At 36.2% G+C, this 26143-nt stretch overlaps 2 protein-coding genes across 2 annotated transcripts; one reads left to right on the top strand and one right to left on the bottom strand.

Moving 5' to 3' along the window:
* The first annotated feature begins 1658 nt into the window (after positions 1-1658).
* LOC133285979 (uncharacterized) lies at positions 1659-17310 on the top strand. The gene is made up of 8 exons (XM_061483307.1): positions 1659-1743; positions 7188-7265; positions 8424-8491; positions 8601-8741; positions 10646-10687; positions 16159-16298; positions 16892-17029; positions 17099-17310. The coding sequence occupies exons 2-8, from the start codon at positions 7189-7191 to the stop codon at positions 17225-17227; spliced, it is 735 nt and encodes a 244-aa protein (XP_061339291.1). The 5' UTR covers positions 1659-1743; position 7188; the 3' UTR covers positions 17228-17310.
* Positions 17311-25167: 7857 nt separating this feature from the next.
* LOC133285985 (protein MIZU-KUSSEI 1-like) lies at positions 25168-25968 on the bottom strand. The gene has a single exon (XM_061483312.1). It carries the CDS (start codon positions 25966-25968, stop codon positions 25168-25170), a length of 801 nt encoding a protein of 266 aa, XP_061339296.1.
* Between the last annotated feature and the right edge of the window lie 175 nt (positions 25969-26143).

The following is a 26143-nucleotide window of genomic DNA, read 5'->3' as shown; positions in this document are numbered from 1 at the left end:
TATTCCTAATGAATTTTGATGTATGGATACATGTAAAATTCTGAATGTTTAGTAGGAATGATTGCAATGATGTGGAAGATGCTAACATGTTAAAATGACATGTATGGTCATTTTTTCTTGAATTATCAGGTATGTAAAGTAAGATAACTCTGGTTGACTATCCAGATTCTAAACCCAGAATGGAGTAGGAATTGAGTAGAAGATAGGTTTAAATCCTATTTGATATATTAGTGCTTCTATCATGGAATATTCTGAATACAGGAATACCTATATTCGGATACTTTGTTGTTAGGGAAACTCCAATTAAAGCAATAACTCAAACTGTGTGGGGACTTGAGGCAGTTTTACCCCAGATTGAGGGATGTCCAGGCTTTAATCACCCAACGTTTAATGGTCTTCTCATGAATTAATTCCTCTCAAGATAATTAATTAACAAGGAAGGACTAACACAGTTGATACATTAGATGAAGTTAGGGAGGACTAACACAGTTGATACATTAGATGAAGTTATTTCCAAGAAGGTGTTGACCTAAGTTTGGTCCACTTATCATGAATAGATATGTGGAAATTGAGTCATTATTGAAATCAATCTAATCAAAAAATAAATAAAAAAATTAATGAGAAACATGAGAGGAGACAAGTAGATACATCATCCTTGTCATGAATCACTCATCTCCAGAGTTGGAGTTCAAAAAGGATTTTCTCTTGGTTAGTATTAGTCCTATAATTAGGAAATTTGCAGTAAATATTGATTCCCTGAATAGATTGGTTTTATTTTAATTTTGTGGTATGTGTTTACGTTGGGTAGTTATGTCTACGTACATTTCTTTTAATATGTTATGTGATACATGTTGTTACTAATTGAAAATGTATTATGGATAGTCTGTATAATTATGAATGTAATCACGAAACCAAATTAAGAAGAAAATTTCTACTGCGTATGAAATCATAAAAGGTAACGTATCGGGTGCATACAGGCATTGCAATTTTACTTGGTTCTTTTGAGTGTATTGTATGGCTACTGAGTTAGGTCAATGCAATCTCATTATAAAAAGTGGGAACTCCTAAGAATTCTCTTGTATAACATCAGCTCCTTTATGAGCTTATTAACTGACGGCTTTTGAGATGTCCTACTCTGAATTATTTTTTTAATGGCTGTCTTGGCTTTTTGAGTACTACGAGACCTCTAAATTTGTTTGCTTAGCGTTATTGTGACATCCTGGTCCCACGTAAATCTATATTCCATTGTAGTGAGGGTTATTGTTTAATTAATTATTAAATTTGTTTATGAAATTAATCAGTTAATTAAGCAGTACGAAATCTCAGTTGTTTATTTAATCAAATGCAAGCTATAAACTCACTCATCCTAATTAAATTCTGAATTGATAAACCTGTAGGGAAATTTTGTTATCATTCTTATGACCACATAAATAGTTTTAATTAAAAGACATAAGGGTGGAGTTTTAGTAAAAAGTAGTACTATAGCCATGTTTACTAAAAACACCTATTAACGTGCTTTTGTTTTCTCTCACCTATGACTATTTCTCCATCAAAGGTGAGAGAAAACCCCTCACTCTCACCAAAGTCACCAAAACCCCTCTTTGCATGTCCACGGTCTTCTCATCAAAACTCTTCCGTTAGCTTCTCTTCTCATCACAATTGTGGAGCAACTCAAAAAGGGGGTCGAAGTCCAACTTTAGGGTGGAGAGTTGAAGTTATAATTGCCTTGAAGAAGCCAACCCAGTAAGTTATAGAAAATTCTTTTCTTCCTTGTATCTTCGGTTATAAAGGTGAAGTTTGGATATTACTTAGTTATAACCCAAATGCATGTAAGGGAACTGCTTAGTAATGGCCATTTTAAAAGCTCAATACGTTTAGATATTACATGAAAGCATGTTGGGGTTTTATATTTCGGTGTTGGACAGACTCTATTGAAATGTATTTGGGTGCTTGAGAGCCTAAAATCGGTTGTATGACTGGTTCCTTTAGCCGAACCAGCTTGTAGGGACTGTTAGGACACTAAAATCGGGCATGCATGGCAAGTGTTTGACAGTTTGCTCCATAGTTTTGGTAATAGGAAAAAGTTGAACTACACTATCTAAGATTTTATTGGAACTATGCTAAATCATTATAAAATAACTAAGTAAAATTACTGAATTTCAGATACCTTGTAATATCTAAGTAGATCATTGTGGCTGAAATTCATGTTGTGATGATGTCCTAGGTGAAAGTGGTGATCTCAAAAGATTTCCAAAGAGAAACTAAGTACTAACTAAATTTTCAGCATTGAGGTAAGTGTATAGCTTCCTTGATTGCATTGATATGCAGTGTATGACCTTTTGTGTGCTTGAATGTTATATGTGTACACTGTTATGAGTTCAACTACCATGGAGGAACTCACATTCCATGGCTCTATGTTAATGAGAATTAAACCACCATTGAGGAAGGCACACCCATTGGTGGAGTATGGTCCCCATGGCTCTATGTTGAAATGAGAATGCTGGCCTGCTGTATCGATATATGCATTTGAATGCCATGAGTTGTACTATGTTGTTGATGCTGATTGAGGAGTGGTGGCCACTTATTGAGTTTATCTCACCCTTTATTGGGCTACTATTTTGCAGGTTCTAAGTGAGTAAGGCATTTCGGCATAAGGAATGATATAAGTTGGCTGTTTACATGTTTAATGAGATGAGCAAATATATGACTTTGATTGAAAAACAGACTTCTGGATGTGTATGTATTAGTGTTGAAGCCTTGGAAATCTGTTTAATGACTGAAATTTGTAATCGTTGTGAAACAACAGTTGTGATGTACCCTCTATGTGGTTCGATGGTATATGGAAAAGTCCTGATCTGATGTGCATTGTATGTAAGCGTTCTCTTGAAGATTTTGAATGTGAATGGATGTTCATTTGAAGGAATTTATGTATAAGTACATGTTAATAGATGAGAAACTACGGAAATCCATTAAGTGGTTAAAGCATGTGAATATTATATCAAAGTAACTATTAAATAATCTCTACATGATTCTATTATGTGTTAAAATTCTGGTTTGACGTGAATACTCAAGCTGTATAAAGAATTTGGATATAGTATGCTGATGCCAAGAAATCTATTGAAAATCATGATCATGTGAGAAACCTTATATGAGAAGAGACATGTATGTGAACTAGAGGTTTGATGGAAGTTAGTGTCAGGAAGAATCAAGTTAACTTCTAGCACAGCCTGATGTATGTACAATGTAGAAAACCCATGTCCATTTAAAGAGCACGGGAATAACGTACCTAGTGGTATGTTTCTGATGGGCCTAAAAGTGAGTGGGCCAATTAGTTAGTTATTCTAGAATATTCTGTGAGTAGGATAAAAGGAAGGGAGGAGTGGAGAGTGGGGGCATGTATTGAGCTATTTGGGGAGTGGGAATTTGGGGAAGGATCTCTCGGGCCTAGGTATGTTGGTTTGAGAGTGAGTGAGGTCTTTTGGTGTTTTACTCTCTATTTTATTGTTATTCCTTTGTATTTCCTTGTCATTTCCTTGTTGAGTTTAGTGGTTATTATCTCTGTAACGTCTGGGTACTGTGATATCAATATATCTGCTGTTTATTTGCTGTTGAATTTGTCCGGGTTCCATCAGTTTCCTAGCCAAGTCACTAAACATATGTATGTGTTAATATTAAAGGCAAATACTCGGGTATGATTAATGGGCAGCCCTTGGATGCATACAGGGGTTGTCACAGTTGTACTTAATTACTGATTTGATTTCATAATGTATAATGAACCGGGTCAACACGGGCGTTACTCCTTGCATAATCTCCTGTACTTGTTAGTGTATATGATTAGAGTATTGAACTGTATAGAGAAGTGCATGCTTGATACATATATATACATATATATATGTAGATATATGGCTCATATATATTTTATCCTTTGTGGACTCCACAGTGGTGGCCTATGAAAGCCTTGTGCAATGGCACCACTTTAATCCCTATTTAAAAAAAAAACAAAAAATTACACACTTGAGAGTTTGGTGATAAATTTTGTTGTTTGATTTTGTAATGCCTAATTAGGTACATTAACTTGCTCCTTTTTTGTTTTTTTTTTCTTAAAAAAAGTCATTCTTCTAAATAGAAGTTTTGGATTTGTTTTATATATTATAGAAAATTAGAATTCAAACATGTTTCCGTTTTTATTTCCTATTAATTAGGATTGATTATGATTGATTAGGATTGATTATGATTGATTAAGATTAATTGTGATTGATTAGAATTGATTGTGATTAGGATTGTGATAGGATTGATTAGTCATCGCTTAGTCATTCTTAGCGATTCTTTCTTGTATAAATACTCACTCATGTAATTTATTCAATATCAATATACAAAAACTTCTTTTCAATATGGTATCAGAGCGGGTTCGTTCCTACCCTAATTCAAATCTGAAATAACCATCCAAACACTTCCATCACCGTCAAACACCTCCTAAACACCGCCTTGAATCTGTCCAACACAGAAACCTAGTTTACTTACCTCCGATCAAAAAAAGTGAGGTGACCATTCGACTCAGAAGGATCCGACGAGTCGACCGCCGCTGGACCCATCGCCGTCAGCCGCTGCACGCGCCACCACGCGCCGCCTTCCAGACGTTTTTTTTCCGTCGCGACTTGCACAGACCTTCTCGCCGGCTTCTTCCCTTCCTGTTCCAGAGGTCAGATCAAAAGTTTACAAAACTTGATTTTTCATCAACGGTCAACCCTTCTCTTTTTATTCATGGCTTCCTCAAAACACTCTTTTTATTACCACGAGCAACCTCCTAAGGCCACTAGTCATGTGGTCCAGCAAGGTACAACTTTCCATGTTGATAGTCAAAATCATTGGATCCTTGATTCTGGAGCCTCTGATCATATGACAGGTAATCTTGGCTTGTTTTGTTCATACACTCCATATTCTGAACCTTCTCGGGTCAAGATCGCCGATGGCAGTTTTTCCCAGATTGCGGGACACGGAACCATTAAACTTTCTGAGCTGATTACTTTGACATCAGTTCTTTATGTTCTAGTTCCAGCACCCCAATACTTGAGTGTCATGGTGAAAATGATCTACACTTGCCCATTGCTCTCAGAAAAGGTACTCGATCTTGTACTACTCATCCTATTTCTAATCATATTTCATATGGAAAGTTGTCCCCAGGGTTTCGTGCTTTCAATACTATGTTGGATAGTACAAAGATACCGAGAAATATACATGAGGCTCTCAATGATAAAAAATGGAGGGATGCTGTCTTTGAAGAAATGAATGCTTTAGAAAGAAATGGAACTTGGGAGATAGTGACCCTACCCAAAGGAAAAAAGGCAGTAGGATGCAAATGGGTGTTTACAATAAAATTCAATGCAGATAATAGCATCAACAGATACAAGGCAAGATTGGTTGCAAAGGGTTTCACTCAGACTCATGGGATAGATTATCATGAGACTTTTGCTCCGGTTGCTAAAGTCAATACCATCCGAGTTCTCTTATCTCTTGCTGCCAATCTAGATTGGCCTCTGCAACAGTTAGATGTGAAGAATGCATTCCTAAATGGTGACTTACATGAAGAAGTCTATATGGATCCTCCACCTGGTTTTGAAAGGGGAAATGAATCAGTGTGTAAACTAAAAAAGTCTCTATATGGATTGAAACAGTCTCCTAGAGAATGGTTCGACAAATTCACACAAGCAGTCAAAAGAAGAGGCTTCATTCAAGCACAGACTGATCATACTCTCTTCCACAAACACTCTAAGGATTGTAAAATTGCTATTCTTATTGTATATGTAGATGATATAATTCTTACAGGTGATGATATTGAGGAATTGAACACCTTGAAGAAATTTCTAGCAGCTCAATTTGAACTCAAAGACCTTGGCACTCTCAAATATTTCCTTGGTATGGAAGTTGCTAGGAGCAAAACAGGCATCACTCTAACACAAAAGAAATATGTTCTAGATCTTTTGTTGGAAACAGGAATGTTAGGGTGTAAACCTGCTGAGACACCTGTGGAACCTAATACCAAGTTAGGTATTGAAGATGGGAATGAGGTGGATAAAGAACAATATCAGCGATTGGTTGGTAAACTAATCTACTTATCTCATACGCGTCCTGACATTGCCTTTGCGGTGAGTATGATTAGTCAATTCATGCACTCACCCAAGGAGAAGCATCTTAGTGCAGTCTATAGGGTGCTTAGATACCTCAAGAATACTCCAGGAAGAGGATTATTCTTTAAAAAGGGGTATAAAAGGACAATTGAAATCTACACTGATGCAGATTGGGCAGGCTCATCAGTAGACAGAAGATCTACCTCAGGCTATTGCACCTATGTGTGGGGAAATCTTGTTACTTGGAGAAGCAAAAAGCAAACAGTGGTTGCAAGAAGTAGTGCTGAAGCAGAATTTCGAGCTTTAGCTCATGGAGTTTGTGAAGGAATCTGGTTGAGAAGACTTCTTCAAGAGTTGAAGATTTCATATTCCCTACCAATAAAACTATATTGTGACAACAAGGCAGCTGTTAGCATTGCTCAAAATCCTGTGCATCATGATCGAACAAAGCACGTGGAAGTTGATCGTCACTTCATCAAAGAAAAATTAGATGATGGAAGTGTGCATTTGATATATGTTCCAACCAAAGAGCAAACGGCAGATGTCCTTACCAAGGGCCTACACCGTCCAGCATTCGAAGACTTGATTGGCAAGTTGGGAATGATCAATATTTACCTCCCAACTTGAGGGGGAGTATAGAAAATTAGAATTCAAACATGTTTCCGTTTTTATTTCCTATTAATTAGGAATTAGGATTGATTATGATTGATTAGGATTGATTATGATTGATTAAGATTAATTGTGATTGATTAGAATTGATTGTGATTAGGATTGTGATAGGATTGATTAGTCATCGCTTAGTCATTCTTAGCGATTCTTTCTTGTATAAATACTCACTCATGTAATTTATTCAATATCAATATACAAAAACTTCTTTTCAATATATATACATTTTTAAATTGCCTGATCTGATATATGAGCTTGCTTTGGAAATCAATTTTTTAGCCTATGTCAGTCTAGAATCAAAGCAAGAATGTGAATTTTTATGAGATGGTTTGCTGAGGTCTTTCTTCTTAAATGGAAGCTATTTTATTAATTTCTACTCTTTGATATTAATTGCAGAATGGGAAGCGAGGATGACAAGTCAATTTCTGACTTGAAGGAAGAAATTGTCCACAAATTCAGAGATTTCATGACAGGGTAATTGCTAAGTTTACTACGTTTTAGCTTTTTGTGTGTTGATAGGTTTGCAAAGTAATTGGTAAATATATGGTAGTTTTATTTGCTTTTCAAGGAAATAAGTTATGTGCTTGCCTTGACTGACCCTTGAAAATTGAAAAATTCCTTGGGATATTGTTCTTGTAAGGTTGGGAACTCCACAAGACAGGGAATAATTTTTTCACTCTCATGAATGCTATCTTACAAGAATCATAGTTTTTCGTTGAGTTTGTTGAGTTTCTGAAGGAGCTTCAAATTGAAAAATTGAATTCATGCCTAAATATGTAATGAAATAAATAAATTGAAAGAACAATTTCATGTGGATGCAAATATTATAAGCATCAGTTATAGTTATCGGCGGATGTTGTTGTAATTTTTGTGGAAAGACATCGTGAAGGTTTGATTTTTTAAGACCACCTACAAACCACATAAAAACTAACTAGTAGCCCACTCCTAGGAAAACTTCTCCAATACTCTTGTAGTATAAAAGACTCAGTACATTACCTATTAAAATTTGAAAAATGTGACTCACGTAACTTTATTCATTCTACTAATTCTTTTATGACTAATGTCATATAAGTCCTACTTATTTCTACTTTCAACAAAGAAGTACATACTATAGGTGTATTGAAGATTTACTTCATTCCTAGTGGCTACAAGATAATTATGTATGGATATGCAATAATTGTAGGTGATCCCTATTCTAAGGGGATGGCGGTGATGATAACTGATAAATGGCTGGGGTAGTGGAAAAACATTTAGAAAGTTTGATGGCTAGGTAATGGAAAGAAAAAAGGCAAACCCAGTGCACATGGCTCCCCTACTTTGCGAGGGTAGGGGTGATGGTGGATTGTACTTATCCTTACCATTGTATTTTTACAAAGAGGCTATTTCCTTCTGACCTTTCGGTCACAAGGGAGCAACCTTACCGCGTCAATAGCATTTTTGGAAAGAATGCATTCTTAAAATTTTTTACTCAGGTACTTCTTGGCATATTCTTATGACCTATGAGACATTGTCCAGATAATTTTATTTTTTTTTGAATTTTGAATTTTTACTTCAATAGCATTATTCTGTAATCATTTTATCACAAAATATATCGGTTTAAGTTTATGTTTCTTAACAACTACCCTATGATAGGATCACAAAGATTGATGAGTTGGGAAGTGCTGGAAGCAGGCTGCTGTCAGGCTTTCAACAAGCACTTGGTAGTTTCACAGATTTTTGTTTTGTTTACTATGTGTTAGCACTTTAAATAAAATAATGCTATTGCTTCCTCTTTGACTAATGTTATAACTTTTCACTTTGATTTTGCAGAGTTTATTCGAAGGCCTCCTATAGATACTAATTCTAAATTAGTCAACAAGATAATCGTAGCTAATGAAACGAAGAGAGTTAAATCCTATGCCAATTCTGGATGTAGGAACCCCAATGATGGCGTCCAGAGTGTAACCAATTGTAAGTATAACTATTTTTATTTTTATTTTGGTGGTTAAAAGTTTAAGGAGAGGGTAGGTTGTGTACCATACCATTCCAAGGTTAAGGCATGTCATACGTCTCAAGGAGGGTTTACAGTGACACCTAAATACAACTCTCTTTTGACCCTTTTAATTAAAAGCAATTCATAAATCTTTTTACAACAAAAATGTGGCGAAGTGATTCTTTTTTATGAGTGCTTTTCTCAAGTTAATATTGAATTCTTCAAAGCTTCAAAGCTATTTTTATTTCATAATGTTTCACATAACTCTGCAGTTTTTCAAAAATTTCTCAAAAATTTTATTCACAAATTTTGTTCTCATTAAATGATCCTACTTGCTTTTCATTCTTGTGTTAAATATGAATTTAGCAAAGCAATTGTTTGATGGTCAGTTTAATTTTGTTGACATTTCTTGCTTGCAATTCTTGTTTCTTGTCTCCCTCTTTCACTCATTTTCAACTTCCCTCTAATTCTTTTATTCACTTTTTGGTCAGTCCACCGTCAAATATCTACTATTGGCAAATTTTGATCGAAAGTCGAAAGAATTAGACATATCTCATGTCTTCTATTCCTATTGTAAATATGGAAAATATCTGTAATATTTGTTTTTTTTATTAGTCAGATTAGTGTTTCCTTATTTTTTAGGATTTGAGTTTATTCCTTTAGACCCCATTAGTCTATCTATATATATCGTATTCCTTTGTACATATTCTCTTGAAAATCAATAATAATTTTCAGTTTTTCTCCTTTCAACTGGGAGCCTTTTGCTCCTGCAGCCACCACCACTAGTGCAGATCCTTCTTTACGCCTTTAGTGCAGATCCACTTGCGCTGTTGTTGTGCCTCAACTTCCAGTCAGTTTTCCATCACCAGTTGCAACCGAAAAAATTTCCGACAACTTTTCCGGTCAAGAAGACAACTTTTTCACTCAGAATTTCCAGATATACAATTCGACGCCACCTTTGCGTCCCTAAATTGCTTTGCACGTCTCCACATGCCTGAAAGTTTCAACCGCCGCCTCTCCAATTGACCACTTTTCCAACCGTTTTTCAGACCATTGAGTCCCAAGGTGATGTCTTTATCCCAAATCGGCTGGAACCCAAGAGCCCATCACCTGAAACAGCCGTGTGTGCCTCCATGCTCCGGCTATCTTTTTACACGTGACGATGCGTGAAGCATCCTATCAGTCGTCGTTCGTTTTTGTCATGCTCACCTTGGCCTCTTCTTTCCTGATTTGTCCTCATCTTTTCAATCCGACAATGTTTGGGTCGTGGGTCTTTGTTTTCCCATAAAGCTCGAATCTTTTGGTTGGTTCAAGCTGCCGTTGCTCAGATCTAATATTTTTATCGCTGTTTAGGGACTTTCGATGACTCAAGCAAGTCAGCACTCTAGTTGTGAATCCTTATGAATACTTTTAGTAAGACATCTTACTCTTGCTCTCGTGCTTTGACTGGTAAAGACATACTCGGTCTTTTTTGGCTTCTGGCACTGATTTCGAAAGGTTATGTATTGTTGACAGTGGGGCAACCAATCATGTAACTTTCAGCTCTAATATTGTATAAAAAACCATTTCAATCCAGAAGCCTATGCTATTAGGTGAAGTTACATTAATGAATTTATTTTATATTTTTCTAATAGTTCCGAAAGACATCTGTGCTTGAAACAACATTATAAATTCTCTTGTTATCCCTTTTTAATTTAAGTTCTACTTAACATCCACTCCCGGTGAAAACCCGACTTGCGAGTGTAGGGATGAGGGAAAATATAAAACCCCAACTTGCGAGGGCAGGGGTTAGGGAATTTATATTCTACTTATTTAGTTTTAGTGCTACATCTTTGCCCTGATTATATAACTGTTTCAATATGGCAAAATCTGCATATGGAAGTGCACTCATGCAAACATGGAGTTCTTAACCATATAAGACAAGGTATGGCCTCTCTTTTCATCTGATTGATCACATTCTGCTATAATAAGCCTATATTCGTCATAATATAGGGTTGTGTATATATTTCTATTTTTAGTATTTGAAAAAGAAAATTGTTACGTATTTAACCATTTGGACAGTTGGGCCTTTATTTTTGTTGTCTTCAGTTTGAATTACATTCAACATTTGAGCTTGGAATAAACTACCTACCTGGTAGCGTAATTTATGAAGACACATTGGCTTCTTTTAATTTATCAACATTGCTTTCTAATCTGCATTTGTTGGTTTCAGAGATGAAAAATAGAATTGAGAAATGAAGTACTGATATTGATTGATGCATGACAATACAACTTATAAAGCAAAATAAAAAAGAAAACTGCTCACTACTACATAACTTCCCATCAAGGTAGAAAAGAAAACTCCTCACTACATAACTACCCATTAAAGCAGAAAGGTAAACTGCTCACTACATAACAACTCATTAAAAAGAAATGAAAACTGACTCTTAAATAATTAAAAATATCAAACTGCAGTTTCTAAAGCATGATCTCTAACACTTCTCCTTGCTTTTGGAGCTGCAAACACCAATCTTCTCCCTTAGATCTTCAAATTTGCTTGCAGGTAATGGCTTTGTGAACATGTCTGCCCATTGGTCTTCTGACTTGCAGTATACAAGTACAATTTCACCTTCTTTCTGAACTTCCCTTAAGAAGAAAAACTTGATCTTAAAATGTTTGGTCTTCCCATGAAAAATTGGATTATTAGAAATGGCAATTGCTGCTTGGTTATCAATATGAATTTCAGTATTGTTCCATTGCTTCATGTGTAAATCACATAAAAATTTTCTTAACCAAATTGCTTGATTAGCTGCTGCTGTAGCAGCTATGAATTCCGCTTTTGCTGTGGACTGTGCTACAACATCTTGCTTTTTAGAGCACCATGAGAAAATTCCTGAGCCAAGACTGAAACAATAACCAGAGGTACTTTTCATATCATCCACAGAACCTCCCCAATCACTGTCAGAAAATCCGAATAGCTCAAAGTCTTGACTTTTCTTAAATTTCACACCAAAATCAATCGTTCCTTTGATGTATCTCACTACTCTTTTTGCTGCTTTTAAATGCATTTCAGTAGCACAATGCAAAAAACGAGATAAAAGACTTACAGAAAATAAAATGTCTGGTCTTGATACTGCGAGGTACATTAGACAACCAATCAGACTTCGAAAGTAGCCTTCTTCAACTCTGTCAGCTCCATCATCTTTGCTCAAGCTCTCCTTTTGATTTATTGGAGTGGTAACTGCCTTGCAATCCTCCAAATGAAATTTCTTGAGAATTTCCTTGGCATACTTCTTTTGACATATGAAAACTTCATCTTCTGACTGCTTAATCTCCATTCCCATAAAGTATGTCATGAGTCCAAGGTCTGTCATTTCAAAAATCTGCATCATTTCTCTTTTGAACTTTTCAACAAGCTTGGCATTGCCACTTGTGATTAAGAGATCATCAACATAAAGAGAGACTATAAGCAGATCATCATCTTCGTGCTTTATATACAGAGTAGCTTCTGAAGTGCTTTTCTTGAATCCTAAGCTTGATAGATGCTCATCTATCTTGCTATACCATGCTCTAAGTGCTTGTTTCAAGCCATATAGAGCTTTCTTGAGCAGGTAGACCTTCTCGTCCTCACCTTCTTTCACAAATCCTTTGGGTTGTTCAACATAGATCTCCTTCTGCAAAATACCATTCAAGAATGCAGATTTTACATCTAGTTGAAACACTTTCCCGCCCTTTTGAGCTGCAACAGCTAGCAAGAGTCGAATAATGTCCATTCTAGCCACAGGTACAAAGGTTTCAGAATAATCAACACCAAAAATTTGTGCATATCCTTTGACTACAAGTCTAGCCTTGTACTTGTTGATGGAGCCATCTGCATTTAACTTGGTTCTAAACACCCACTTTACTCCAATAACTGCTCTATCCTTCGGTTTTTCAACAAGCTCCCAAGTATTATTCTTTTTTATCATTAACAACTCCTCTTCCATTGCCTTCTTCCAATTCTTGTCTTGAACATCTTCTTTATATCCTGCAGGTTCACAAATGGCTACATTGCATCTTTGATAAATATTGGACAGCAACCTTGTTCCACGAATTGGTGGGTCATCTTCTAACTCTTCTTGCCACTGTTCCACTCCTTGCTCTTTGCTTATTTGGATGAGAGGACTTGATTTTTGCTTACTCATGGATGCCTTTTGTGATTGTGTCCAGTTCCACTTCTCATCTTCATGAAAATAAACATCCTTATTGATAATTATCTTCCCAAGTTTGAGGTTGATACACTTTGTAGGCTTTGGAGGAAGAGCTATAGCCAACAAAGATTCCTGGTTCTGACTTTTGATCAAGTTTATCACGCTTTACCTGTGGAATATGAGAGAAACACATACAACCGAACACTCTAAGGAAACTGAGTGAAGGTTTATAGTCATACCATGCCTCAAATGGAGTTTTGTCCTCCAATGCCTTTGTAGGCAGTCTGTTTTGCAAGAAGACAACAGTGTTTGCTGCCTCAGCCCAGAAATTCTTTGGCAACTCTTTTTCGTGAAGCATACATCGAGTCATTTCCATTATGTACCTGTTTCTTCGCTCACTTACTCAATTTTGTTGCGGAGTGTATGGAACAGTGAGTTGGTGTTCAATGCCAGATTCTTCACAAAAAGTATTAAATTGTTCTGAAGTATACTCCTTTCCATTGTCAGTCCTAATGCACTGAATGCTACAACCACTCTAGTTCTCCACCGTTTTCTTGAACTTCCATAACAGGCTAGCCACTTATGATTTATGCTTCATGAAAAAATCCAACACATTCTGCTAAAATCATCTATGAAAATAACATTGTAACGACTACCTGCAAGTGATTGAGTTCTTTGAGGACCAGCAACATCTGAGTGGATCAACTGCAGCTTATTGGAGGCTCTCCAACTTGACTTAGGAAATGGATTTCTGTTTTGTTTGCCAAATTGACAGGCATTACAATTTGGTAAATGATCTGCAAAGGTTGGTAAATTATTTGACAGCTCCTTCTTCTTCATCAACAACATATTTGAGAGGTGACAATGGCCTAGTCTCTTGTGCCAAGTCTCAGTCACATTCTCCTCTGTGGAAACAGCAGCTTGCTCCTCCTTGATTGGTTCAAATGAGAAACTCTTGCCTCTCATTTTTGCTTTGATGATTTCCTTTCCATTTGCATCTTGAATGAGACAAACTTTATCTTCGAAAAGCACTTTGAATCCTTTTTCAATGAGCTGTCCAACACTTAACAAATTTTGATCAATATCAGGTACAAAAAGAACATCTGAGATTGACTTTGTACATGAATTTGTTAGGATAGAAACAGTTCCTATTCCCTTTACCAAAATATAGTCACCATTACCGATTCTGACTTTTGTGATTAGTGTGGGTTTTAACTCCCTGAACAGACTTCGATCGTGAGTCATGTGGTTTGTACACCCACTGTCAATCAGCCAGCTCTCACTAGATTCATTGCTGGAGAAGCAAGTGGCTACGAACAGTTGATCCTCCTCTTCTTCGTCAACAACTTGAGCATCTGCCTCCTGCATTTGATTCTTATTTTTGCATACCACTGCCTCATGCCCAAATTGACAGCATTTGGAGCATTTTGCATATGGCCTCCTCCAACATTTGAAAGGAGGGTGACCTTTCTTCCCACAGTGATGACAAGGAGGATATTTCCCCTTGAAATTTCCATTCTTGCTACTTGAAGAAAAAGAACCAGAATTACCTTCTTGCACTTTCTTATTTTTATCAGCTTCATGATATTTTGCAGGTAGAGCTCCTTCAATGACACCTTCTTGTCTCATGGCTCTTCTTTGCTCTTGTGCTTGCAAAGCATTCAACAATTCAGCAAGAGTGATGCTTGACATATCCTTAGTATTCTCTATAGATGTAATTGTGACCTCAAATTTTTCAGGAACAGTTACAAGGATCTTATCAACAATTCTTGACTCTAGAAAAGAAGAACCCAGCAATCTGATCCGGCTTGCTATACTATGAAGCCTCTCAGAATACTCCTTAATAGATTCATCATTCTTCATCTTCTACATCTCGAAGTCACGAATTAGATTCAGCACCTGCATTCCTCAAATGCGTTCATCTCCCTTGTATTCAGTCTTGAGATAATCTCATATCTCCTTTGCTGACTTTAAAGTCATGATACGAGTGAAAAATAGTGGGTGAAACTGCAGCAAACAAACAGGCTTTTGCTTTTGACTTCTTCGTTTTCTTCTCCTTCTGCACTTTGATTTGTGCCATGGTGGGATTAGCTAGAAGAGGCAGAATTTCATAGTCCTCTTCGACTACTTCCCAAAGATCCAACGCCTCCAAGTATGTCTCCATGCGTACCTCCCAAATTGGATAGTTTTCTCCATCAAACACTGGCGGAGCAATTGACGTAAGATTCGCTTCAGTTTCCATGGCGCCTCAAATTAACACACAGATACCTTAGGAAGATAGCTTTGATACCAGTTGTTGGTTTCAAAGATGAAAAATAGAATTGAGAAATGAAGTATTGATATTGATTGATGCATGACAATACAACTTATAAAGCAAAATAAAAAAGAAAACTGCTTTCTACTACATAACTTCCCATCAAAGTAGAAAAGAAAACTCCCCACTACATAACTACCCATTAAAGCAGAAAGGTAGACTGCTCACTACATAACAACTCATTAAAAAGAAATGAAAACTGACTCTTAAATAATTAAAAATATCAAACTGCAGTTTCTAAAGCATGATCTCTAACAACATTACTTAATGCGTAATGTCTTCCTTTCGGCTTCTCTATGAAAATGTTCTATTAGATGCACAAAGTGGCTATCATTAATGTGAAGGCCCTTACTAACAAAATCAAGGCCCCCTATTTTGCAGTGGGATAAGAAAAACATGTTAGTCCAGGGCAATGGCGGACACACATTGTTGCAATTGTCTGCACTTGCAGACACAAAATTGGGGGAATTTTTTTTTCACAGGGGTGGATGATTCAGGTCAAGTAAAAAAAAGAAGAAGAAAGAAATAGGAGGATTGAAAGGAAAAAGGTAAAGATAGGCCTAACCCAACCAACCCCTACAATTAAGTTAAAAATTTTGTTCTATTGTAACGGTTTAGTTGACTCTTGATTACTATTTTTTTATGTTAAGTTAAAGTTTTCTTTTCTTTTATTGTTTATATTCTTTTATTGTTTATATTCTTTTATTTTTTAATACAATAAAAAAAAAATTCGGGGGCGCCGCCCTTAAGTGTGCAGACATAAAAAAATTTCCTGGGTCCACCACTGGTCCAGGGGTTTTTGAGTTGTGTTTTTTATATATTCTAAGGATGTGAACCTAATGTATAATCATCTTAGTGATCTTCCCTTCATTGTTTTAGTTTGACATTTAACTGGTCATGTATGTCTTGCAGCCAAGGTAATACTTAATGAACTTGAAGGTTTATTGGGTGATGTAACTAGTGCTCTACAAAATGTACATGGAAATTTATTTGCCCTCTCAGATCTGTATTTTGATGTTGAATTGAATGAGCAGGCGACCTATAATGACTTGGTAAATGTTATAAGTTTTCTTTTGGGAGAATTTCTAATGCAATTGCTATCTTCTTACGCAGATATATACCTTTGAATGAATTTCTCCCTCTTCAACCTCCCCCAGCCCCCAACACACACACTCAAAAAAAAAAAAAAAAAAACCAAAATTTTCCAAAACAAAAAAGAAATAGGGTTTTTGTATCCACATTTAATCTTTGTTATATCATATCCTTTTTGTTTGTTAGCTCATGATCTTTAGTTCTTGCTATCTGATACATCTTATTGGTATTGAAATCCTAATTTAGAGTTATGTCAAGCTTGTCATGATATTTATGAATAAAACATGTCATATAGAGACCTTGTCTCCCCCTCCCCCTCCCACTCTTTCTTCCCCCCGTTTTTCTGCACAGTTCCCACCCTCAACTCTCAAAGTGAAAAGCGAGACCTAATAACTGTGGGATGAGACTCGTTTAATGCAAGGCCATTATCTTCTCTCTGCTTGGTTGGGAATCTCCACTAGGTTCATGCATGATTTACATGCTCTTGATATAATTTTAGTAATGGAAATTATGGAATTTTAACTAACTTGAATGGCAATTACATCTTACTCAGGAGGAAAATGCTGCTTCGTCTCATTCTCAAAGTACTGATGTCACACCGACCAGAAAAATGAAAAATACTGATGTCGCACGTTTAGCTGACCTAATGGCTATCATATACAGTATGGTCAAGCGAGACTATTTGATGCAGGTAATGATCTATATGTGACCTTATAATCAGTCAAATGAAGAACCTTTAAAATCTTCCTTTTTGTTGCAGGAAAGGATAGTGTCAGCTTTAAATCTCAATTTGTCATCAGAAGAACTGGAAATCTACTGCCAAATGTGGTCTTTGCGTCCGTTCATAAATGATGAAATCGTGCATCAAGCTTGGGGACATATTCACTGAAATGTTTTTTGTTCCTTATTTGCATAGAATCAGTTACCATCAGGCTGGATAAACTTATAATGCTTTACGAGCCCCAGTGCTTTTCTAGCAATAAATTTTTTATCTTATTTAGTTTTTGCCCCCTTTTTTCCTAACCCAAGAAGAAAAAAAGAAAAAGAAAATCATTTGATTTGATGGTAATTGCATATTCGGCTTGTAGCATAAGAACCACACAAGATGTTGTGGGCTCAGTTGGAGTGGAAAGGATAAGGAGACTCTTTCCAAAGTCTTTTTAAGTCCTTTTGCTTAGCTTGAGAGGCCATATCTTAAGGCTTTGTTTGTTTGAGAGTTGGTTTTAAGAGGGGAAGAAAAGGAAAAGGAGGGTTTTAGTAAGTTCTTCTCTTATTTGTGAGTTTAAAAAAAGAGGGAAAAAAATTGGGGATTTTTACTAAACTCTCTAAAACCCTCCTTCTTCTTAAAATTAAAGTTTCTCCAATTTAGAGGGTTTGAGGGGAAAAATATTAAAAATTACTTATTTACCCTTAGCATTAAAATGTTAAAACTACATAATTGTGAATCATTTTTAAATGCGATATTTTTAGAAAAGTCTCAAATACTGACAGAATTTATTGACGAAAAATATTTCGTCAAAAAGAGTGATCAAATTTTTTATCAGAATTATATACGTCAAAATATTTTCATTAAAACTAAAGACGAAATTAGAAATGGAATCAGATTTTGCCATAATTACAAACATAAATGTTGTACGAAAAAAAAATTCAGTTAAAATTATTGATAGAATCTAAATTCTGTCGAAACTTTTAACGAAAATATTTTCGTCCAAAATTTTGACGAAACACATTTCCAATGAAAAAGTTTCGATGTAAAACAATTACGTCAAAATGTTTTACGGAAAATATTTCCATAAAAAAATTTTGCAAAAAATTTTGACGAAAAATATTTCCATAAAAATTTGTGACTAAAAACATTTCTATAAAAAAATTTGCAGAAATTTTTTTTTGTCAAAATTCCTTACGGAATCTAAATTTTGCCAAAAAATTTCACAAAAAACTTATTCATCGAAATTTTTGACGAAAAATATTTCCATCAAAATTTTCCTCGAAACATTTCTATCGAAAATTGTTGACGTAAAAAAATTTCATCAAAATTCTTAACAAAGTTTAAATTCTACCGAAAGTTTTCGAAGAAAACATTTTCGTTAAACTTTTTTGCAAAAAAAATTTATGTCGAAATTTTTAACGAAACACATTTTCATCGAAAATTTTCGAAGAAAAATATTTCCGTCAAGTTTTTTGATATAAACATTTCCATCAAAATTTTCAACGGAACACATTTTTGTCAAAAATGTTTGACAGAAAATATTTCCCTAAAAAAATTTTACGGAAAATATTTCGACAAAAAATTTTGATGGAAAAATATTTTGTCAAATTTTTTTACAGAATCTAAATTTCGTCGAAAGTTTCGAATGAAACATTTCTCTCAAAATTTCTAACAAAACAATTTCAGTCAAAATTTTCGTCAAAACACATTTCTATCGAAATTTTGAATGGAAAATGTTCCATCAAAATTTTTTACGAAATTCTTTTTTCGTTTAAAACATTTGATGAAGGAAATTATTTTCGTCAAAATTTTTGATGGAAACTAAATATCGTCGAAAATTTCGATAGAAAATTTATTTTTGTAAAAATTTTCATCGATTGAAAAATTCCGTCGCTTTTCGACGAAAAATATTATGACGAAAAAAATTTTTGTGATGAAATTGTTATCGTTTGCAACGTTGAAATTTCATCGAAAATATGATCTTTTTTGGTGTTGTGAAAAGTATATAAATAATTTTGTTAGAAATTTTAAATTTAATTTAATTTGTAAAACATAATAATTATATTAATTTTAAAAAAAGATAAAATGGTAAAAATATCTTAATAACCCTCAATTTTCCTCCTTTACCATTTTTTTAGCTCCTAAACAAGGGAAGAAAATACCCTCCAATTTCCTTCCCCTCTCTCCCCCTTGGATCCCCTTCTTTCCCTTCTCCTCCAAACTCTCAAACAAAACCCAAGGGTTTTCTCAAGCTTAAAATAGATGGACAATTATACTAGCAATTGATTGGTTTACTACTTGTTGTAAATAATAATTATTTAGTTATTATTTAGTCATTTATTTGTTGTATTGGGCCAAGCCCATTAGGTCAAAATTAGGTCAAGTATTCTCTATAAATAGAGAACCCTTTGTACAGATTATTTACAATTCAATAATATTTCAAATACCCTTTTATTTCAAGTTGGTATCAGAGCTCTCGATCCTGAGAGCTCTGCTTCCGCGCCTATTGTCTTTAGAACAAGAACCTTTTATTCTTTTTGACTCTCGTTGCCATCAGCCGCCACCGGATTTTTTCCGGGGACCTCTTGGACCGAGAAGATCTCTATTATACTGGATCTTTGTTACTGTTCATCGTCTCCATTATTCTTCATCACAAGACAACATCTGTTCATCACGATTGGACCCTTTCCCGGTGGTTTTTCAACTCCGAACAGACCCAGAAAGAATCGCGCTCACCGGACGACGTTGCTCCAGAAATTTCAGACCGGACGGCCACCGCACGCGCCCACACGCGCCGCCCCTTCAACCGCGAGTGAAGCCCACGCGCAGCCAATCTCACCGGCGCGTGAGACCTTTTTTCCGGATCGGACCACCGCAATCTTGATCGTCCCTTCATCCTCTTTCTGGGTCTGTGCTGCTCTCTTTGACCGGACATCGTTTGGTATTTATTTGTGATTTTTTGGCTTCTTGGAGTTTTTCTTTGACCATTTTCTGTGCAGTATGGCCTCTTCTCAAAGCAGTTCTTTTTCAAAATTTTATGATGGTACCTCTTCTAGACCTAAGAGAGATGATCAATAGTGTTCTTATTGTAAAAGAACAGGTCATATCAAGGATTTATGCTTTCGCCTTTATGGAAAGCAAACTGTCTTAGAAAAGATGGCAAGGTTGCGTGGTCAAGCGCATTTTACTTCCTCTGAAATAACTCCTACACCTAATAAGACCCAACCTGCATTTCGTCCAGATGAGTTGGAACGGCTCCGAACCATTCTTGATTCTATGAGTAAGTCATCTGATACTAGTGCTTTGACTATGACTGGTATGAGCTCCAAAACTTATTCTTTCCTTTCTTCATGTAATGATTTTAAACATTCTTGGGTTGTTGATTCTGGTGCTACTGATCATATGGCTTGTTGTGCTGACTCTTTTACTTCTTATCATCCTACCATTGGAACTCATACAATAGACGTAGCTGATGGCTTTCATACATCACTTGCGGGTTCTGGTGACATAAACTTACATCAGTCCTTACATCTTAAGGATGTTCTTCATGTTCCTAAACTCTCCACGAATCTTCTTTCTATTCATAAAATTACAAAAGATTTGAATTGTACTGTAACCTTCTATCCTACCCATTGTGTTTTTCAGGATCTCGCCACGGGGAAGACGATTGGTAGTGCTAAAGAGCAAGGTGGGTTGTACTATCTGGTGTCACAATCTCCTGCAAATAAAGTAACAGATCACATCTTGATGTCTCATGGTCAATCAACTGCTGATTCTTTGATTTGGCTTCATCATAAGCGCTTAGGTCATCCTCCATTTAGTTTACTCAAATCTTTATTTCCGTCATTGTTTTTGTCTAAATCTGTTAGTCTTTTCATTGTGATGTTTGTGAATTTGCTAAGCATCATCCTGTGTCTTTTCCTTCTAGTATTACTAAGAGTGTTGAACCTTTTGATCTTATTCATTCTGATGTTTGGGGTCCCTCTAAAGTCCCTCATGCTTCTGGAAATAGATGGTTTGTTTTTTTTATTGATGATTGCACTCGTGTAACTTGGGTGTACTTAATGCGTGAAAAGTCTGAGGTACCACAACTGTTCTTTCAATTTTATAAAATGATTGAGACCCATTTTGGTAAAAAAATCAAGAGACTAATAACAGATAATGGTACTGAATATGTTAATCACAGTTTTTCCCAATTTATAAGAAATAACGGTATGATTCATGAAGTTACTTGTGTTGACACCCCCAACAGAATGAGGTTGCTGAAAGAAAAAATCGTCACCTTCTTGAAGTGGCTCGTGCATTAATGTTTCAGACACATGTACCCAAATACTATTGGGGAGATGCTATTCTTACTGCAGCATTCTTGATCAACCGTTTACCCACTCGGGTACTTGACCATGTAAGTCCTATTCACTCTATGACTTCTTTTTTCCCTTCTATTCCAACTATGATGAGTCTTCCTCCACGTGTGTTTGGGTGTGTTGCTTTTGTTCATGTTCATAAACATCATCGCAGTAAGTTGGACCCTAGGGCTATTAAATGTGTTTTTCTTGGTTATGTTCCTGATAAGAAGGGCTACAAGTGCTATCACCCTAGTAGTAGGAAATTTTTTGTTTCTATGGATGTTACATTTTAGGAATCTGAGTCCTTTTTCCAAGGTCCTCATCTTTAGGGGGAGAATCCTTCACCAGAAATCTCATCACCTCCCTTCTTTGAGTTTGAATCATCAGTGTCTACTCATTTACCTATGTCAGTGTATCCTCCACCTGGTCCTGTTCCTCCTGTGTCTGATCCTCTTGTGAGTAATCCTCCTGTGACTGATTCTCCTGTGATTCATACATCAAGTACACCAGAGATACGAAAGATTATGACACCTGAAATAAGGAAACAACTCACATTGTCTCAGTAGCAACCTCAATCGTCTGATCCACTGGTAAGTCCTGAATCTCATATTTCTGATCATGATGTTAATACTTCTGATGACTTACCCATTACTACTGATTCTGATGATTTACCCATTGCTCTTAGAAAAGGAAAAAGAGCTTGTCCCAAGAAATCTCGTCCCTCATGTCCCTCTTGTACTCAATACCCTATCTCCCAGTTTGTTTCCTCTGCTAATCTTTCTGTGCAGCACAAAAGCTTTGTTTTAGCACTAGACTCTATTGCAATCCCAAAATCAGTACATGAAGCCTTGAAAGATAGGAATTGGGCTCAATCCATGCAAGAGGAGATGAATGCTTTGGAGAAAAATAAAACATGGGAGGTTATTGATAGACCCAACGGAAAGAAAGCAGCAGGGTGCAGGTGGGTTTATGCCCTGAAATATAATTCTGATGGCACTCTTGAGAGATACAAGGCTCGATTAGTGGCCAAAGGTTACACTCAAACCTATGGCATTGATTATGAAGAAACATTTGCTCCAGTTGCAAAGATGAATACAGTGAGAATCTTGTTATCCCTTGCTGCCCATTACAATTGGGATATAAATCAATTTGATGTGAAAAATGCTTTCCTCAATGGTGAGTTAGAAGAAGAAGTCTACATGGAAATCCCACCTGGTTTTGATTCTGTGAAGGGGGAAAATAAAGTTTGTAGATTAAAAAATGCCTTGTATGGATTGAAGCAGTCACCTCGTGCTTGGTTTGGAAGGTTTACTAAGGTTATGATGACCTTAGGATACAGACAGAGTCAAGGAGATCACACTCTTTTCTTCAAGCACTCCCAAAATGGAAAGCTTATTGTGCTCCTTGTATATGTTGATGATATTATTATCACAGGTGATGATTTTGTGGAGAGACAGATTCTGCAAACACGGCTTGCCTCTGAGTTTGAAATCAAAGACCTTGGGAAACTGAGATATTTCCTAGGGATAGAAGTAGCTCATTCAAGCAAAGGAATTTTTATCAGCCAGAGGAAATATGTTTTGGATCTTCTCAAAGAAGCAGGAAAGCTCGGGTGTAAACCCTCTAATACTCCTATTGAGCAGAATCGCAAGATGGGCTATGAAGAAGAGAGTCCTCCAGTTGATAAAGGACAATATCAACGGCTAGTTGGGAAATTGATATATCTGGCCCATACTAGACCAGACCTAGCTTATGTTGTTAGTGTTGTCAGTCAGTTTATGCACGATCTAAAGGAAAAACACATGCAGGCAGTAGAGAGAATTCTTCAGTATCTTAAAGGTACTCCTGGTAAAGGATTGTTATTCTAACGTGATGGCAATCTATCTTTAGAAGTCTACACAGATGCTGATTATGCTGGATCCGTGACTGACCGTCATTCTACCACTGGTTATTGCATGTTTCTTTGCGGTAACTTGGTGACATGGAGAAGTAAGAAACAAGATGTGGTTGCCAGATCAAGTGCAGAAGCTGAATTTCGAGCTATGGCTCAAGGCATTTGTGAGTTACTGTGGCTGAAAATTGTACTTGATGATCTCAAAATAAAATGTGAGGGACCTATGAAGCTGCTATGTGATAATAAGTCTGCTATTTGTATAACTCATAATCCAGTTCAACATGATCCGACTAAACATATTGAGGTCGACCGCCATTTCATCAAAGAGAAACTTGATAGCGGGTTGATTACCACTCCATACATTCCCACTGGGCGTCAATTAGCTGATCTATTAACAAAGGGGCTTCCTTCAGACAGATTTCAAGAACTTACTAGCAAGCTGGGAATGATAAATATTTATTCCTCAGCTTGAGGGGGAGTGTTGTAAATAATAATTATTTAGTCATTTATTTGTTGTATTGGGTCAAGCCCATTAGGTCAAAATTAGGTCAAGTATTCTCTATAAATAGAGAACCCTTTGTACAGATTATTTACAATTCAACAATATTTCAAATACCCTTTTATTTCAAATCTACTAAAGGAGATTCGGGAGTGCTAATAACCGTTGCTAGTGACCATTTTTTTAATTTAAAGATTATTTAATAAGTTTTCTAGTAGTTTCATGTGTTTGAATTATAATTAATATCTAAACATAGCAGGTGATTATTTTTTAATAGGAAATTATTAGTACAATTCTTATTGGGAGGAGTTGCTTGCTATGTTGGGCCAATATATACGGGGCAAACAATACTGAGGATGACATAGACTAAACAAGACCAAGAGGCCCTCAATTTCTCAGTCTTTTGAATCCTTTTAGGGCCACTGAGACTCTCAAGGAGGGCTATGCTCTACCAAAAGCCACTCGTTTCTAATCCTTTGGGCCAAACTAGACCCCTTCAGAGCTAAACAAGCTTTGTTCTTTTAGTTTGAGTTATGCCTAAAATAGTAAGTTGCTTCCATATTTAATCCTGAATTACAAAGTAAATTTGTTTTTACTGAAATTAAATATCTTATTATCTAAGAATCAGATTTAAACTCATATAGTAATGCACCCTAAAACTCTGATAAACTCATACAGGAAAAATAATTATTTCATGGCAAGAAAATCCAAAATCTACTTATAAAGCAGTTTTCAACTACGCAATCTTCTTAGCCGCAACCACCAAACCAGCAATCCCCAAAATAGACACAAGTAGACAACAAATTGGAATATTTTATGGTCCATATATACTCTTTACATATCAGTGGTTTATCAAAAACTAGACACTAAAATCCAAGCTAGAATTAATGTTTCCTGATAGTTTAATCTTGTGCTGTGAGCAACGGAGATATTGATTAATCGGTTTCTTTCTTGCTTATCAATGAAGTGTGTCTCACTCAAAGCTACCAAGTAACATCTACTTTAATCAGTTTCTTCATGTGGTTTATCCAAAAAAAAAAAGAAAAAAAGATAGAAAAGTTGTATTGCCAAAATAATGCAGCCCTATCGTTTTGCTGAAATTTTGAAGAACCAAATTTCTCTGCATCTTCATTTATCTTCTGCATTCCAAAATGAAAGAGATCATACAACTTCATTGGAATCCAATCACTTCACTCACTACTACTTACCTGTAAAGCCACTTTCAAAATCCCCATACCCCCAACCTAGTTTCAAAAATTCAATAAAGGCAGCAAACTGGGAAATTACTTAGTCCATCACCCTTCTTTACACATCAATGCCAAACATATTAATCAAAATTACATAAGCTATAAATAGAAGCACCAACACAATATGGCTTAAGTTAAACTCTAAGCAAGTAAATGCTGAGCTCAGGACCCCCACTACCATCTGGGTTCATCATGTAGAAGGCTTCAGAGTCCTTAGACCCCACAACCCTCTCATACTTGGCTCTCATGTACATGAGTTCACCTTCGGACTCAGCTCCATTCCCACCACCTGGCATTGGTAACACACCAGCACCCATTGAAATAGGTTCCACTGCCTTCAATATCTTCCACTCCTCTGGCCCACACTCACGCCTATTTGCATACCCACATTTCCTTCCATTGCAATAAGTCCTCCAAAGGGGTTCCTCTAACAACCTCACACCCTTGGTCCCTGTCTTCTTCTCACACTCCAAGGCAATTCTGACCAACCCAGAAGCCATTTCCTTGACCAAAACACTTGTTGGTGTTGCTAGCTCGATCAAGAATGCAGGGCTCAACTTGGGGTCCTCTTGGAATGCAAAATGGACATGCCCACGACGGTAGCCAAAAAGGGTACCAACCACACGTGTGCCTAAGCCAGAGCTGTGAAGTGAACGACTCTTTCTGAACACAGTGAGAGCTGACCTGAACTTGGACTTTGAATGCTTCTTCTTTTCCACTGGCAAAAAGCCACCAAGTTCTGGTGGCATTTGGATCCTGAGGTGATGATGATCCTCTTCTTTCTCTTCATCCTCATGGAAATGTGAGGAAGAACTTATGTTCAGGATTTCTTCCTCATCATCCCCATCCAAAGCCTTCTTTTTCCAATGGAAATACCTCCTAGAGAAGGAGAATGAAGAGTCATGAGGGGATTTGGCTGCCATTATAGTCTTCATCTTGAACAGAAAAAGAACATGAAAAAGAGAAACTTATCAAAAGGTGGTATTTTTTTGGTTAAGAGTTACATGAGCAATAAAGAACAAAGGAGAGTAACAAAAGAAAGTTTAGCAAAGGGATTGATTAAGGTTGTCCGATTCTGTATTCTTCTCATTTGCTCTCTCTTTATTTTCG

Source organism: Gastrolobium bilobum, unplaced genomic scaffold (assembly GCF_033153095.1).
Source record: "Gastrolobium bilobum isolate Gb01-03AN ecotype WA unplaced genomic scaffold, APGP_CSIRO_Gbil_v1 utg4364, whole genome shotgun sequence".
Lineage (NCBI taxonomy): Eukaryota > Viridiplantae > Streptophyta > Magnoliopsida > Fabales > Fabaceae > Gastrolobium > Gastrolobium bilobum.
The sequence above is the reverse complement of the archived record's forward strand: the minus strand, read 5'-3'. Positions and strand labels throughout refer to the sequence as shown.

What these genes read in the sequence shown, in the direction of transcription:
- LOC133285985 (XM_061483312.1), bottom strand. Translation starts at nt 25,968, where the DNA reads ATGAAGACTATAATGGCAGCCAAATCCCCTCATGACTCTTCATTCTCC.
- LOC133285979 (XM_061483307.1), top strand. Translation starts at nt 7,189, where the DNA reads ATGGGAAGCGAGGATGACAAGTCAATTTCTGACTTGAAGGAAGAAATT. An exon ending in AGGCTTTCAACAAGCACTTG is followed by an intron (nt 8,492 to 8,600) that starts GTAGTTTCACAG and finishes TTGATTTTGCAG; the next exon opens with AGTTTATTCGAAGGCCTCCT. An exon ending in CGTCCAGAGTGTAACCAATT is followed by an intron (nt 8,742 to 10,645) that starts GTAAGTATAACT and finishes TGCATATGGAAG; the next exon opens with TGCACTCATGCAAACATGGA.